The sequence below is a fragment of the Equus quagga genome, unplaced genomic scaffold (genome assembly GCF_021613505.1).
Source record: "Equus quagga isolate Etosha38 unplaced genomic scaffold, UCLA_HA_Equagga_1.0 268.2_RagTag, whole genome shotgun sequence".
In the NCBI taxonomy this organism is placed as follows: Eukaryota; Metazoa; Chordata; class Mammalia; order Perissodactyla; family Equidae; genus Equus; species Equus quagga.
The window spans coordinates 282591-301022 of NW_025799870.1; the positions used below are offsets into that span (position 1 = coordinate 282591).

Below are 18432 nucleotides of genomic sequence, written 5' to 3' on the forward strand. Positions count from 1 at the left end.
CAGCGCAGCACACCGCTCCTTAGACCACCCGTCAAGCTTCCCAGTTCCTGGGCCCTGCACGCAGCATCCAAGCTGCCTGAACACCCTTGCAGCCAAAGCTTACCAAGAAGGGTGTTTAAAAATATATACTAAAATATTAATTATTTACTATTAAGAGTATAGAAATATATAAGTTGGTAAAAACGAATTAAGTTCTTCCAATTAGCATCTATATAAAACAAGGCTTAGAATTTCCCTAAAAAACAAATAATGCACTAAGAATATCTAACATTGGGTAAAATGCTGATAACTGCTGGAGCTGAGCCATAGGGAGTCGGGATTTATTACACACTCCTCCGTTTTTGTGTATGTTTAAAAATTTTCCATACTAGAAAAGTTAAAAATTACATATTAAACAAGTTCTTAGACTTCATTTTAATTTCTAATTGCTAATTTAGATTTTCAACAGGAAAACTCTAATAAAAATTAAAGCTTATTTACATGAGTTGAAATAGTATATACAAAAGCAAACAGTAGGAACTGTCAGATTACAGGAAGAGGATGTGATACAAACAGACACCTTTGGTCATCTCTGGAGAGTTCAATAAAAGAGCAACTCAAGAGAGATGTGAGATTAACAACTTAAAGGAACTTTGATTTAAAATGAGGGCTCCTTGAATACTGTGATTTTTATTTACATTCTTCATGGATATATGCATTTTTAACATTTCCTGTATTTCAAGAATAGAAGAAATTTAAAAATAAAGAAATTTCTTGTATTTTCTTGGCAAAGAGTCTAAAATGTTCTTAACTATCATTTTCCAGGTAGTCAATAAACAAACAGCAACACTGTAAGCAAGCACCAAGATACTTCGTTCAACCGAGCACCCCAGAATCATAGCCAAGCACAAATAAAAGGCTGCATATGTCAAGATCAAAACAATTCAGGGATGAAGCAGACAACCAGAACTAAACAACTATAATTGCTTTCCTTGTTTCTATCTCCAGAAGCTATTCCTTGAAACAAATGGTTCAAGGAGAAAAATTAAATGACTGAAAGGTATTTGGCTTCCTTAGAGATGAACTGATCTCTGTCCTGATGCTAAGCATAGCTTTTCTTGTAGTTTCAAGGGGCGTGAACGGTGACCAAGCACACAGCCCAATCACTTTCACTGCTCTATTGTGTGTCTACTTCCCACACAGCCTGGCTTAGTTCTCTGATGTGCCCAAAAGATCAGCTCCGATAACAGTTTCGGCCAGTGCTTCTCCAGCTCTGGCAGGCCACCAGTCACTTGGGCACTCCAAGTCCCACCCCAGAGGTCCCGACTCCACAGAGCAGGTCTGGAGAGAGCCCAAGCCTTTCTCACAAGCTCCAAGTGCCGCCGCTGCTGCTACCACGGAGCGGGGAGCGCTGATTCAGAACACGCACTCGTGTCTATGCACGTGTTTCCAAAAGGGTACACTGAGTGTGCAGGAGATATTCGCGTACTTTGCTCAATACTTTAAGTTCTGAAAGTGCCACTATATTTTGTCATCAAGAAACCTTGTGTTGAAAGCTCTTTCATCTAGACTCCCTCAATGACTTTAATTGACCACTATTCCTCATTCAGTAAATGCCTTATTTTGGCAGCCAATATTTAAAGGTACTACACTTGTTAAACTAAGTTTTCAACTATCACAATTCTACTATGAACCACTAATACCTGTCACACACTAGGTACTCTGTTGGATGAATTAATTACTGACGCTTTTTCCTTATTATCCTTAATATTACGATAAAAAAGCAATGCTCCTACTCTGCATTCCAGCAGATCGCAGAAGAAAATACTGATTAAATAAAAATTACTGTCTTTCTGCAAAATGCAAACTAGCAAATAGAGACAAGAAATGCTTCTCTAGTCCTTGTCGCTTCATTAGAGTTCTACACTGATACTGTCATCCCCAGCTGACAATGACGATATGAAGACAGGAGGAGAAAGCGTCTGCTTCCATTCCGATCACTCTGGTTTCTTCATTACTCTGTCTACACACCGTGTGCCCAAGAACACTGGAGATGTCCACGCAAACAGCCAGATGCCTCGAGGCTCTTTGAAAGTGCTATCCACTTTCACTGGTGTGAGTAACAGTTACTCCAAGTTGGTGAAAAAGTATTACGTTTTGACAAATTTAAGACTGTCAAGACCATGCTTCATTTAGAAGCTTGCTCCAACAGTTATCTAATCTGTGTGCTCACGGCTAAAATAACCCATTTTTCAGATACGAGACAACAAATCACGCAGCTTGGGAACTAGGGCATGGCTGCTGCGTGTCCTGGTCTGTCCCAGCCCAGCCACTGCTCAGCTGTACGACCTCACACAAGGTACTGCACCTCTCTGCACAGAAGGGTTCATGCTTCCTACTTGACAGGGATGCCATTAGGACTACGTGGACCACACCAGGGACACAAGGAGGAGGAGGAGGAGGATGACAGTCTTTGTCAGTAACAAGTATCTGTGTATTACAAAATGGAAGGAAAACATTCCCCGGGAGCCCCTCTACTCGGTGTAAGCTCCTGCTGCACTTTCTAAATGTAGGTTAGTGGGAAATAGACCAAAGTCTGGTCATGCTTTCCAACAGTACCCTGAAATGGAACTCTATCCACTGTTCACATTACGGAAGGAAAAACCCAGATTTACATCCGAAAATTGAAACACAGAACCACGCTGGCTAAATCCACCTTGGAGGCCCCCTACTACACCTTCCCTTCAAAATCTACTTCCAGTGCAAACCACCCCCTGGGAAGCCGGGAAAGGCTTATCCATTAGCTTATTCCCGGAACACAGTCAGGGGCCTGCCTACAGGAGGCACGTCTTTGCTTCCACTGACTTTAAGAACAAACACAATCCAGCTCTGTGGCGTTCGTGGGTGCAGCAGTGCTCTGCGCACACTGCAGACCTGATGCCCCGCAGCCCAGCACACATGGACAGTGGCTGCCCTTCTCAGGACCAGGGCTCTGCCAGCACTCGCCTCCTTGACGCTCCTGTGTCTCTCTCAAGCAAGCAGAGGCGTCTGCAGTGAGGTGACTGCTCAAGCCCCTGGGCCAGCAGGGGAAGTGAGAGGATACAGCAGTGGCTGCACATGACAAGTCCTGAGGGCCTTACTCCCTGGAGGGCCATAGTGGGACAGGAAAAGAATGAGGCTCCAGTTCTGCTTTGCTATACTTGGTTTCCATAAACATTTCATTTGTAGAAAGGATTCTATGCTGAAAAGCTGAAACCCCACTGTTCTAGTCCAACACTGTGATTTCAGACATGAAACGAGTAAGCTGAGCAAGCAAGGCAGACAAAGGAACTCGCAGAGGCTGACAGCTGAGCCAATGGGCTTCCCATGCCAAGGCCAGCTCCCAGGCAGGGGCCACTCCACCAGCCTCCAGCCCTGCTTACCCCTCCAAAGGCAAGCAGTAACAGCCATCATTTGTGAAACGTGGAAACTTTTGTTTCAGTCTTTTTTCTCCACTCCACCCATCTTCATGTTTGCACTGAGATTAGAAAAAATAGGAAAACACGATTGATAACTTTTCCTTTCATTTCAACTTCTCCCTTTTGCTACAGAGCAACGTGTTTGAGGCTTCCAGTCTGTAAGTGGGACAAGCACGCCTCCTAGTAAAGCACCAGCTCAAGCTCCCTGCATCGTGCAACATACAGGACAAGAGATCCTTTCAGCTGGTACACAGATGAACTGCAAAAGTTCAACAGGTAAGTGGAAAAGAGGATGAGTCCACCAAGGCCATGATGCAATGAACAGCACCACTCAGGAAGAGGCACGTGACAGCTCCCTCAAACAGAACGCATCAGTAAGAGGCCCCGGAGCCCAAACCCATGAACGTCTGAAATCCTAAGTAAATGAACTTTTAATCAGATATCTGGAATACGTAAAAACGGATAAAATAGAACGTACATTACATTCTCAAAGACACTAATTTTAACCTAATTGGCAAAATCTACTTTGATGACTGTTCTGGTCTTGCAAAGCTAATGGGTAATTTGCTTTTACTTCCCACTATATTTAAGTTTTCATCATTACCTAATTTTTATGGCTCATATTTCTGCTTTTTATTGTTACTTTCTATTTGTGCCAAGAGATGGTTTATCATAGATGGCAATGACGTGGTAGTGAACGGACATACGTTAGGTATCAGCTATCTGGATGTGGCAGACTGATGGTGATGGGCAAAAGAACGAAATTCGAGAAACACTTTATCGAGGCACAGGGACACAAGAGCATACCCACGTTGCCTTCACATTTTAACTCTCTACACTGAACAGTCCAGATATCTACATCATGTGTCCACGCATCACTCACGCGAGACGCCAACAGTCAATGAGGGTGTTTTATCTGTGGATACCTTCCGCCACAGTCAAGAGGCCTCTCATGCTCTCCAGCCACTACAGTGCAGTGATCAGGGGCAGAGCCTTCCCATATGAGTAACTGGGAAACAACTGCTACAATGAGAGGCTACGGAGACGCTAGGGTCAAGGAGGGTCTCTTCCATACTTAACAATCTATGATTAAGACGCACAATCAGAACTAATTTGTTAGAGTGCTTTCCATGGTGCAATGGCAGTCACCAGTACTGGTGGGTACCTGTGAAATCTATCAAGAGAATACAGTACAAGTGGACATTACTATTTAAGAAAGTATCTCAATTTTCTTTTTGGATATAACCATGTCACACACCAAAAGATTTCAGGGAGAAAAAGGTGGCTTCTGTACTCTGGTACCTACAGACTTTAGGATTTATCACTTAAAATACATGGCTATTTAATTCTTTCGTCATGCATATGCTTTCTCTAAATTACAAGCTCTTCATTCACCTGAAAATGCTATACAGCAGTGAGTGTGCCCAGCAGTGTGCTAGCTAGGCCCTCAAGCACGAGCTATGGGCTCTGTCCACAAGGAGCTCCTTGTCCAGCAGTGGATCCAAGACCTGGAGAGGAACCTGCACCCCGAGCATGCAGCCCTTCCAAGGACAGAAGCAGGAAGGGTTCCCCATGCAGCTGCCACCCTCGCCACAACTGACACTTCCATCAGTCCAGCTCCCATACGGCTGGAGGGGGAATCATGGCCCAGAGGCTGCTCAAGGTGGAAGGACAGACCCAGGCACACTTAGGTCAGGCCGGGGAGAAGGGACTGGATGGGGACATGACCACATGCTTCTGCTCAGCATGCAGCAAGGTACGTGAGGCCAGCCACTGCAAGCCAAGGCCTCCTCCTTACAGGGCAGAGAGGGCCTCACACAGGTGACCTTACATCCCCTGCAACCAAAGGCACACCTGCCACCTAAAAGCAAGGCTCAGAACGGCTTACTTGTGGGACGTCCTTTTCTTCATCATGCTTGCAGACACACCAGCATGGCCTAAAAGAGAAGTGAGCATAAGTCAATGAAAAATGGATAAAAAATAGTCAAAACTCAGGAAAAATAAACTTCTGAAAAACTGCTATACAGAGCATGAAATGAAAATAAACTGTAAATAGCCAGCATGTAAAAAGTCATTTGTTCACTTAACTTTAAAAAGGAGACATGAGGGGTTCTGGAAAGTGACAGGGACACCAGTTCATCTCCCAAATCAGCCATAAAACACAAAACCAAGATCCTGTGCACAAAAACATCCCCAAAAAGAAAGTGACAACCCTAGGTATAAAGCAGTAAAGGTACAGCACTTGCCTTCCTGCCACAAACAACTAGAAACCAGGAAAGACGATACGAAACTCCCGGACGCAGACATCGGGGGACAGGCGGCACAGGCCTATGGGACGAGGGGGCCCCAGCGGAGCTCGCACCAACCCAGACCATGTTCCAAGAGCAATCTGTGAACCACGGAATGTGAAGGGGGAACCACGACCTGGTTTTGCCACGCTAAGACAGACTGGAGCTGGGGAGGGCGAGGCAGCTGGAAGTCGAGGAAGAAAGTGCTGGCAAGGAGGGAGATCTCCGAAGGAGCTCCAAACACCCGGGGGCTCTTCAGTCTGGCTAGACACTAACCTGGGAAGGCATGAAAGTTGTTCAAAGTCCATGGGGGACAGTCAGTAAAAACCACAAAGAGGTAACCCCTTAGCAGGAAGGTGGCAATGGCCCTAAGGATAAAAGCCGCTGTAAACCCATCCCAGCATCTGCTCACCAAAACAAACTCCAACACTCACTGAAGGACATCAACAAACCCCAGCACTCCACCACACGTTTCCAACGGCCCGTGCCCCCACAAAAATCACCAGACATGCAGACAACAGCAGACTGTAACCCCAGAACTAAGCAGGCTATAACCAAAATGATGTAAATAACAGGTAAAGATGTTGAAAGAACTATAATAAATATGCTCAAATATCTAAAGGAAGACAAAAACCCTTTAAATAGAAAAATGGGGGGGGGAACCCAAATGAAACTAGTGAAAAATACATGATGCAAAATGAAAAAAATTGTTGGATGTGATTAAGAGCAGATTAGACCCCACAGATGAAAAGATCAGTGAACTTGAGACATGACAATGATGCAAACTATCCAAAATGACACACAGGGAAAAAACTGGAGAAAATGAACAGCCTCAGTGACCTGTGGGACATCAAGTGGCCTAACATCAATGACACTGGACTCCACAATAAAGAGGACAAAGGAGTGAAAGAAAAAAAACCTGAAAAAAAACTGGCAGCAAGTTTTCCAGATGCAGTAAGTATACAACCATGTAGCCAAAAAGCTCAGCGAAGCCAAGTAAGATAAAAACAAGAAAACCTCGCCAAGGCACAGCCTGACCAAATTTCTGAAAATCGCTGACCAAGAAAATATTTTTAAAACAACCAAAGAACAAAGACACATTAAATACAGGAAACAAAGAAAATACTGGCTCCAGATCTATCAGAAACAATGTACGCCAGAAGACAGGGGAACAAACCTTCCAGGCACAGCTAAAGCAGATAAACCAAGCAACCAACTATGGACTAGGACACTACATCCAGCAAAACACCTTCAAACTGACAACAGCAACAATGGCGTTAAATGTAAACAGTCTGTGCCACACAAGCGACCATATAAAAAAGGAAAAGACAATTATTAATAACATTTCAAAATGATAAAAGTCAATTAATCAAGAAGCCATAACAATCTTTTGTGTATATGAACTTAAATGCAGAATACTGAAATACATAAAGCAAAGACTGACAGAACTGACAACAAAAACTGACACACCCATACATTTTTTCCAAGTTCATGTGGGACATTAACTCAGATATATCACATGCTACTCATGAAACAAACCAACACACTTAAAACAACTTGAAATCATATGAAGTACATTCTCTGACCACATCAGAATTAAACTAGAAATAAATAAGGTTTGGAAACACTCCAGTATTTGAAAACTAATCAACTATCTTCTAAAAATCCATGCTTGAAATACAAAATCACAATAAAAATTCACCTATTTTGAAGAAATAAAAATGAAAACAATCTATCAAAATCTGTGGAATGCAGAAAAGCAGTACTTACGATATTGACCAAGATTCACACTAAGTAACAAGAACATAAAGGAAACAAAGGGCTTTGTTACCATAAACTCAGAACCGTGGTTTCCCTGGGCGGAGGAAGGGGCTTCCAGGTTATCTGCAAAGTTCTCTCTCTCTGGCCTTACATTAAGATGTGTACTGCTTAAACAAATTTCTGTACTAATGCTATGTTTGCAATTTTAAAAAGGTAACTGAAAAAGAAGGTATTTGGCCAATTGGTCTGCGTAAGACTGTACGTTCTGGTCCACAGATAAAGATGGCCAGACACGGCCCTGACTGCTAAAAGAGCCACTCGCCCACACTTTCACCCAGCATGTTTACCTGCACTGAGCCACGTGGCAGCTCAGGGACAAAAATGAGACACAGATGGGAAGGAGAGCAAATCTACCTGAAGCATCCCTGGAACATCTCTAGGCTTAGAGTAGACAAGGACAAGGAGACAAGAAATGCAAAAGCAGACATGAAGATACAGGATTTGTTCAAGCTCTACTGGAACTGCATCAGGCATCAGGATCCCCGCCCTCCCCAGGCTGAAAACACGCGGAAAGGGCAGCCAACTTTAGCATTCAGTTCGTCCCCTGCCTAACAGCAACATCCCGTCCCTGCATCCAAGCAATATGTGGACAGCAGTGCACGGAGGGGAACCACGACCTGGTTTTGCTACGCTGAGTCAGACAGGAGCTGGGCAGGGTGAGGCGCTGGAAGTGACAGAAGAGAGTGCTGGCAACAACGGAGCTCTCTGAGGAGCTTTTCGGGCCCCACACAAAGCTGACTTTCCCATTTAGAAGAACACCATGGCAGACACAATCTTGTATTGATCACTCAAGAAAAGGTAAGCCATTCTAATTAATCCTTGATCCTTAAGCATGAATGAAAACACCTCAGTGGTATGACCGAGAAAGACAAAAACAAGCAGTACAGCTGTTCATGAAATCACCCAAGAAGGACAGAGATGAGATAACAGAAGCGGCCCCTCCAGAAAAGGGAAACACTAGAGTAACAAAATGGGAACAAGAGGCTACGGAAAGAGAACACAAGAGCTCTTGAAAATTAAAGAAAAATGAATACAGAGAACTTCCTATTTCTGGTCCAGCACGTTAAGAGCCTGGAAGTCATCGCTCCATCCTAATGACAAGTAAAAGGTTGAACAAGCTGAAAAACCAACAACTTTTCTTAGATTGGTCAGAAGTTAAGCTCACAAGGTCCGCTGCCCCAAAGCTGGACAAAGAGACATGTGGATAGAGACAGAGAATCCCACTTCACCAGAGCAGAAACCTCCACAGGAACCAGCGCTGGGGTACGAAGACCTCAACAGTAACTGACCAACTACTGGAGGCTCAGTATAGACAAGGCTAAGACAGAAAAACTCCAGTGGACCCGGTCATTCTCAGGGGGGTCATCCTCATCTTTATGAGTTTTACCTCCATGAGCTCTACCCAGATTCTCAGACTGAAGATCAAAGAAAGATCACCTCCTACTGCTGGAAGTAGGGGAAAGTATGCATTTTGAAATACATCGAAAGCTCTCTGTTCTTAGCAAGCCCTGCCCTGGAGGGAAACTTTTATCAGAGTCTAACCTGCGGGGGTTTGTATCAGGGCGTAAATGGCCCTGGTGAAGGGGAACACCCAACGCCAACTCTCTCTGGCCACCCTCTCATGTAACAGAAATTTCAAACCCTGGCCGTCCTCTCATGTAACAGAAGTTTCAAACCCTGGCCGTCCTGCACCACATAAGAGGGGAGGACACTCAGAAGGACTTTGGAGGTCACAGCCCAGTGGCATAGATTCACTGTAGACTGAGATCTAATCCCAGCAACAGGGGATGCATCACCAATCCCACACCTCACCCACATATCACTAAAGGCTTCTTTACTGGACTTCCTTTTACCCGGTACATGCCTGGCTTTCATCAAAAACTTACAAAGCCTATTAAAAAGCAAAAATCACAGTTTTAATGAGACACAGCAAGCATGAGAACCAGACTCATTTATGGCAGGGAAGTCAGAATTATCAGACCAAAAATTTAAAATAACTGTGAATAATATGCTAAGGACTCTAATAAAAAAAAGCAGACAACATGCAAGGACAGATGAATAATGTAAGCAGAGAGACGGAAATAAGAAAAGAAAATCAAAAAAACATGGTAGAGATCAAAAATACCGTAACAGAAATGAAGAACGTCTGTGATGGACTCACTGGAAGACGGGACATGGCTGAGGAAAGAACCCCTGAGCCTGAGGATAAGTCAACAGAAACTTCCAAAACTGAAGAGCAAAGAGAACAAAGAGAGATGAGGAAAAACAAACAGAATATCTGAAAACTGGGGGACGATGCCGTTGTAACCTGAGCATAGTGGGAAGACCAAAAAGACGAGAAAGAACAGAAGCAATGACGGCTGACGATCTCCCCAAAGGAACAGCAGACACCAAAGCACAGATCCAGGAAGCTCAGAGATCAACAGGGAGAACAAATGCAAAAAGAAGTACACACAGGCTTACCATATTCAAACCACACAAAACCAGGGTAGAGGGAAGATCCTGAAAGAAGCCCAAGGGGAAAACGCCTAACTACAGAGAAGCAGGATAAGAGTGACACCCAGCTACTCCTCAAAAACCACATGAGCAAAAAGAGCGCAGAGTAAAACATTTAAAGTGTTGACAGAAATAAAAAATAAAGCTACAACTTTGTATTCTGCAGAACTACCCTTCAAAAGAAAAGGACAAACAGTCTTGCTCCAACAAAAACGGAAGGAATTTGTTCCCTGGAGATCTGTCCTACAAGAAACGTTAAAAGAAATTCTTCAGAGAGAAGGACAAAGATACAGTTCAGAAACTCAGATCGACAGAAATAAAAAACATTAGAGCTGGAAGAAGTGATGGTAAAATCAAAAATTTCATTTTTCATATTCTTAATTGAACTGACTTTTATTTAAAATAACATTAGCAACAATGTACTAGATGATTATAGCTTATATGTAAGTGAAAGACAGCAAAGGTACAAAGGCCTGGAGGAAGGAGTCAGAATACTCAGTTCTCTAAGGGACACTCTACAGTGGAGCTCTAGTACTACTTGAAAGTACGCTTGGATTACTTGTAAATGTATCTCGCAAACTCCAGGAGTAAAAACGTAAAACAGAAGTATAATTGACACAAGAAGAGAGAGAAAGAGGAATCATGTAAATGTTCAATTAAAACCATAAAAGGCAGGAAAAGAGTGGAAAACAAAAATAGGAAGGAAGAACACTGGCAATGAATAGAAAATAGTAATAAATACAGCTGATATTAATCCGATAACCACCCCCAACGTCAACGGTCAAAATGGATCAGTCAAAAGAGACTGTCAGAGTGGATAGGAACACAAGCCCACACTGTATGTTGTCCGCAAGAAACCCACTTTAAATACAAAGACGCATTTAGATTAAAAGTAAAGGAGTTCTCCTCAATACGGCGCTTGAGCAGACGTTGAACTCGCCTCCTCCCACGAACACAACCAGGTTACAACAATTTTAGGAAGAATTACCCTGGATTGAAAACCGAAAACTGGATAAAAAGAACCCCCACAATAAGGGACAGTCCTGATGAAAGCAGAAGAGGCAGTAAAACAGCCACCTTTGGGAGCAGCAGAGCTTCTCAGCTGGCCAGGTGGGAGCCAACCTAAGGTACGAGCCCTCCCTGGAGGAGTGAGGTCTGGAGCGGGGGCAATACTGCTATAACCATCCTTCGGACTCAGCCCAACTGAGAGGGGGTCTTACTGCCTGGCTTTGCTGGCTAATAACTGCAGCGAGGACACCCCAGAAAAGCTATCAGCCGAAAGCCAAAAAGATCTGGGTCTTAAAGGGCCCACGCACAAACTCACTCATTGCAGCAACCTAAAATCACCAGAGAGAAGAGTGACTGTCCTTTGGTGAAACGAGACTCACCTGGTGGGCTCTGGGGGCATCTTGGTGAGAGGAGGATCCTCTCCGGAGACTGAGTCATTGATGGGGGCCGTTGTTCTGAGCTGGTCCAGGCGTGCTGATATGGGCACAGGTGGGGGCCATTGAGGTGCGCCCCTTGGGCTGTTAGCCCAGCAGTCTGCCAGCCCAGCGGTCTGCCACACCCACTAGAGCACAGATTTAATCCAGGTCAGCCAGGGCAGGCAACCCGCCCTAGGGACTGGCCCCACCTAACAGCAAGCCCTCAGGCTACTTTTCAGCCTGCACTGACTGAATGCCTTGATCCTCTACAGGCAGGCAAAGGTGTGTGCCTCTGTAGGGCAGGGCTTGTGTGAGGACCAGGTGAACTGTGGGGAGCATTGGGGCAGAGGTGGGGGCCTCTGCAGTGCAGCGGTGGGGTACGCTCCAGGGGGTTGAGAAGTGTGCATGGACCAGGACTGTGCTGACAGTGTATGAGGTCCAGAGGGGGGTGAGGCTTATCAGCGGCAGAAGACTTGTGTTTCACAAACAGCCATAAAAAAGATCAGCCCCACCTTCCAAAGCCTGAAACAACTGAGGGCCTCCATGCCAAGGGAGAGCCCTACTCAGGTGCACTCCTAAGAGAACTGACATCAGCCTTGTTGGCCTCAGGCCTATCACAACTGTATGCCCATGAGCCTAGCAAACAGCTACACTGGGTACCAACCCAATTAAGAGGACAATTACAATAAGAGTGTGCTAATAGACTTTGTAGCCAACAGTGCTGAGGCCCATCCAAACCGGATTTACAAACAGCTGGCCAGGGAAGGAAAGATCAGACTCCCCGGGTACCTGCAGTGGGAGCAACCCTGCCACAGCAAAAGTACATAATTAGCCCACAAAGGGGTCACTCCTGGTTCTTATGGTCTGGTGACGAGAGGGAAGCACACTGCTGGGCCTCATAAGGCATCTCATACATAAGGCCACTTCTCCAAGATCAGGAGACATAGCCAACTCACCCAGTACAAAGAAAATAGCACAGAGAAAGAGGTATAATGAGGAGGCAAAGCAATACTTTCCAAGCAAGGGAACACTACAAAACACCAGAAAAAGAACTAAGTGAAACAGAATCTAGCGACCTCCTTGACAAAGAATTCAAACAAAACATAATGAGGATGCTCACAGATATGCAGAGAAGAATGCATGAACACAGTGAGCACATGAGCAAAGAACTGGAAGATATAAAAAAGAACCAATCGGAAATGAAGAATACAATACTCAAAATGAGAAATTCACTAGAGGGTCTCAATAGCAGAGCAGGGGAAGCAGAAGAACGGATCAGCGAGCTAGACCAAAGATTAGAGGAAATCACCCAAGCAGAACAGAAAAGAGAAAAAAGAACTAGACAGAATGAGAACAGTGTAAGGTAACTCTGGGACAATATCAAGCATGCTAACATTCGGATTATAGGGGTCCCAGAAGGAGAAGAGAGAGACAAAGGGGCAGAAAATTTATGTGTCGAAATAATAGAGGAAAATTTTCCTCACCTGAGGAAGGAAACAGACATCCAAGTTCAGGAAGCACAGAGAGCTTCAAACATGAAAAGCCCAAAGAGGCCCACACCGAGACATATTATAATCAAAATGTCTAAAATTAAAGACAAAGAGAGAATCCTAAAAGCAGCAAGAGAAAGGCCACAAGTGACATATAAAGGGAAGCCCATCAGGCTGTCAGCAGACTTCTCAGCCGAGACCCCTACGGCACAACATATTTGAAGTGCTAAAAGGAAAAAACCTACAACCAAGAATACGCTATCCATCAAGGCTGTCATTCAGAATGGAAGGAGAGATAAAGAGCTTCCCAGACAAGCAAAAATTAAAGGAGTTTATCACCAAGAAACCAGTTCTACAAAAAATGCTGAAGGGACTTATATAAGTGGGAAAGCAATGACCACAAAGAGAGATAAAAGAAAAAAATTATCAAAAAAACCCAAAACAACAACAAGAAAAAATAGGCAATAAAATCACTTGTAAGGTAAAAGTATAGTAAAGGCTGCAGATCAACTACCTGTGAAGGTAATATGAAGGTTAAAAGACAAATGTACTAAAATTACCTATTTCAATGATAAGAGGGTAATGGATAGACACACACTAAACAAAAGACTATATACGATGTGACAAGCATATAACGTGGGAGGAGGGGAGTGAAAAAGTAGAGCTTTTAGAAAGAGGTCAATAGACTGTTATATGCATAGTATATCAAATAGGATCCTCATGGTAACCACAAACCAGAAACCTATAACAAGCAATAAAAAAAGTAACACAAAAGAAATCAAACCTATTACTAAAGATAACCATCAAACCACAAGGGAAGAGAGCAAGAGAAAAAGAAAGGAACTGAGAAGAACTACTAAAACACCCCCAAAAAAGAAAAAGTGACAAAATGGCAATAAATACATATTTATCAATAGCTACTTTAAATGTCAATGCACTAAATGCTACAATCAAATGCTAGAGGGTGGCCAACTGGATAAAAAAACAAGATCCATGTATATGCTGCATACAAGAGACACACTTCAGACCTACAGACACTCACAAACTGAAAGTGAAAGGATGGAAAAAGATATTCCATGCAAATGGCAAAGAAAAGAAAGCGGGGGTAGCAATACTTATATCAGACAAAATAGACTTTAAAACAAAAACTGTACATTACGATAAAGGGAACAATCCAACAAGAAAATATAACACTTGTAAATATCTACGCACCCAGCATAGGAGCACCTAAATATATAAAGCAATTATTAACAGACATAAAAGGAGAAATAGACAGTAACACAATAATAGTAGGGGACTTTAACACTCCACTTACACCAATGGACATATCATCCAAACAGAAGATCAATAAGGAAACACTCGCCTTAAAGGACACATTTGACCAGATGGACTTAGTAGATATATACAGAACATTCCACCCAAAAACCACAGAATACACATTCTTTTCAAATGCCCATGGAACATTCTCCAGGATTGATCACATATTAGGCCACAAAACAAGTCTAAATAAATTTAAGAAGATCAGAATAACACCATCCATCTTTTCTGAGCACAAAGGTATGAAACTGGAAATCAACTACAGAAAAAAAACCAGAAAAGCCACAAAAATGTGGAGATTAAACAAAATGCTACTGAACAATGATTGGGTCAATAAAGAAATCAGAGAAGAAAAAAAAAATTCCTGGAGACAAACGAAAATGAAAACACGACATGCCAAAATCTGTGGGATACAGCAAAAGCACTTCTACGAGGGAAGTTTATAGCAATTCAGGCCTACCTCAACAAAGAAGAAAAATCTCAAATAGACAATCTAAAAGTGCACCTAAAGGTACTGGAAAAAGAACAACAAACAAAGCCCAAAATCAGCAGAAGGAAGGAAACAATAAAAATCAGAGCAGAAACACACGAAATAGAGACTAAAAAAAATAGCAAAAATTAATGAAAACAAGAGCTGATTCTTCAAAAAGATAAACAAAATTGACAAACCCTTAGCTAGACTCACCAAGAAAAAAAGAGAGGGCTGAAATAAATAAAATCAGAAATCAAAGAGGAGAGATTACAACGGACACCTCAGAAATACAAAAGATAATAAGAGAATACTATGAAAAGCTATACGCCAACAAATTGGATAATCTGGGGGAAAGGGATAAATTCTTAGAAACATACAACGTTCCAAAACTGGACCAAGAAGATGTAGAAAATTTGAATAGACCGATCACCAGTAAGGAGATCGAAACAGCAATTAAAAACCTCCCAAAAAATAAAAGTCCAGGACCAGATGGCTTCCTTGGTGAATTCTACCAAACATTCAAAGAAGACCTAATACCTATTCTCCTCAAACTCTTCCAAAACATTGAAGAGGAGGGGAGGCTTCCTACCTCCTTCTACAAAGCAAACATTATCCTAATAACAAAACCAGACAAGGACAACACAAAAAAAGGAAATTACAGGCCAATATCACTGATGAACATCGATGCAAAAATCCTCAACAAAATACTAGCAAATCGAATACAACAATACATTAAAAAGATCATACATCATGATCAAGTGGGTTTCATTCCAGGGACGCAGGGATGGTTCAACATCCGCAAATCTATCAAAGTGATACACCACATTAACAAAATGAAGACTAAAAATCACATGATCATCTCAATAGATGCAGAGAAAGCATTTGACAAGATACAGCATCCATTTATGATAAAAACTCTAAATAAAATGGGTATAGAAGGAAAATACCTCAACATAATAAAGGCCATATATGACAAACCCACAGCAAATATCATTCTCAATGGAGAAAAACTGAAAGCTATGCCTCTAAGAACAGCAACCAGAAAAGGATGCCCACTGTCACCACTCTTATTTAACATAGTACTGCAAGTCCTAGCCAGAACAATCAGGCACGAAAAAGAAATAAAAAGGATCCACATGGGAAAAGAAGAAGTCAAACTATCACTCTTTGCAGATGACATGATTTTATATCTAGAAAACCCTAAAGAGTGCACTAAAAAACTTTTAGAAATAATAAAGGAATACAGTCAAGTTGCGGGATACAAAATCAATGTACAAAAATCGGTTGAGTTTCTACACACTAACAACGAAGTAGCAGAAAGAGAAATTAAGAATACAATCCCATTTACAATTGCAACAAAAAGAATAAAATACCTAGGAATATACTTAACAAAAGAGGTGAAAGGCCTGTACACTGAAAAGGATAAGACACTGTTGAAAGAAATCAAAGAGGACACAAAGAAATGGAAAGATATTCCGTGCTCTTGGACTGGAAGAATTAACATTGTTAAAATGTCCATACTTCCTAAAGCAATCTATAGACTCAACGCAATCCCTATCAAAGTTCCAACAACATTTTTTACAGAAATAGAACAAAGAATCCTTAAATTTATATGGAACAACAAAAGACCCCAAATAGCCAAAGGATTCCTGAGAAAAAAGAACAAAGCCGGAGGTATCACACTCCCCGATTTCAAATTATACTACAAAGCCATAGTAACCAAAACAGCATGGTACTGGCACAAAAACAGACACACAGATCAATGGAACAAAACTGAGAGCCCAGAAGTAAACCCACAAGTTTGTGGACAGCTAATATTCGACAAGGGAGCCAAGAGCATACGATGGAGAAAGGATCGTCAATAAATGGTGTTGGGAAAACTAGACAGCCACAGGCAAAAGAATGAAAGTAGACCATTCCCTTACACCATGCAGAAAAACCAACCCAAAATGGATTAAAGGCTTGAATGTAAGACCCGAAACCATGAGACTTCTAGAAGAAAACACAGGCAGTACGCTCTATGACATTGGTCTGAGCAGCATATTTTCAAGTCCCATGTCTGACCGGGCAAGAGAAACAAAAGAAAAAATGAACAAATGGGACTACATCAAACTAAAAAGTTCCTGCACAGCAAAGGAAACCATCAACAAAACGAAAAGACAACCTAACAATTGGGAGAAGATATTTGCAAACCACACATCAGATAAGGGGTTATATCCAAAATATGCAAAGAACTCATACAGCTCAACAACAACAAAAAACAACAATCCAATTAGAAAATGGGCAAAAGATCTGAACAGAGATTTCTCCAAAGAAGAAATACAGATGGCCAACAGGCATATGAAAAGATGCTCAACATCATTAGCTATCAGGGAAATGCAAATCAGAACTACAATGAGGTATCACCTCACTCCAGTCAGAAGGGCTATAATTAACAAGACAGGAAACAGCAAATGTTGGAGAGAGTGTGCAGAGAAGGGAACCCTCATTCACTGCTGGTGGCAGTGCAAACTGGTGCAGCCACTATGGAAAGCAGTTTGGAGTATCCTCAGAAAATTAAGGATAGATCTACCATATGATCCAGCTATTCCACTGCTGGGTATTTATCCAAAGAACTTGAAAACACCAAGGCATAAAGATACTTGTACCTCTATGTTCATTGCGGCATTATACACAATAGCCAAGACTTGGAAGCAACCTAGGTGCCCATCAAGGGACGAATGGATAAAGAAGATGTGGTATTTATACACGATGGGCTACTACTCAGCCATAAGAAATGGTGAAATCCAGCCATTTGTGACAACATGGATGGTCCTTGAGGGTATGCTGAGTGAAATAAGTCAGAGGGAGAAAGTCAAATACCATATGATCTCATAAGGAGAAGATAAAAACGACAAAAGCAAAAAAACACATAGCATTGGAGATTGGACTGGTGGTTACCATTGGGGAAGGGGGGAGGGGGGAGGGCAAAAGGGGTGATTAGGGGCACATGTGAGGGGATGCACTATAATTAGTGTTCGGGTGGTGAACATGATGTAATGTATACAGAATTTGAAATATGATATACATCCGAAAAAAATAAAAATTTAAAAAAAAAAAAAAAGTAAAGTGATGGAGGGGGCCAGCCCCACGGCCGAGTGGTTAAGTTCGCATGCTCTGCTTTGGTGGCCCAGGGTTTCACCAGTTCAAATCCTGGGCACGGACATGGCACTGCTCATCAAGCCATGCTGAGGCGGCATCCCACATGCCACAACTAGAAGGACCCACAACTAAAAGTACACAACTATGTACTGGGGAGCTTTGGGGAGAAAAAGGAGAAATAAAATCTTTACAAAAAAAAGGCAAGTGATGGACAGCCAGCCTTGAGGGCCTAGTGGTTAAAGTGTGGTGCTCTCACCACTTTGGCAGCCTGAATTCGTTTCCTGCACATGGAATCACACTCTTCGTCTGTCAGTTACCATGCTGTGGTGGCAGCTCATATAGAAGCCCTAGAAGGGGCTACAATTAGGATCCACAACTATGTACTGGGGGGCTTTGGGGAGAAAAGAAAAAAGAAAAGAAGTAAAGTGATGAAGAGAGAGATCTACGCTAACACTGATCAACATAAAGTAAGAGTGGCAATGTTAGTTTCAGAGAGACATTTCACACCAGGGAAATCATCAGGGATAAGGAGAGGCACCATGTTAT

General features: G+C 42.5%; 1 protein-coding gene across 2 annotated transcripts in view; it reads right to left on the bottom strand.

Moving 5' to 3' along the window:
- Positions 1 to 18432, bottom strand: part of LOC124233882 (spindlin-1) — a 71205-nt gene that overhangs the window by 19426 nt on the left and 33347 nt on the right. For both annotated transcript variants that reach the window (XM_046651146.1, XM_046651145.1), the window contains exon 3: positions 5326 to 5374. In XM_046651146.1, coding sequence (XP_046507102.1) covers positions 5326 to 5374 — 49 coding nt within the window. The remainder of the gene's footprint in view (positions 1 to 5325; positions 5375 to 18432) is intronic.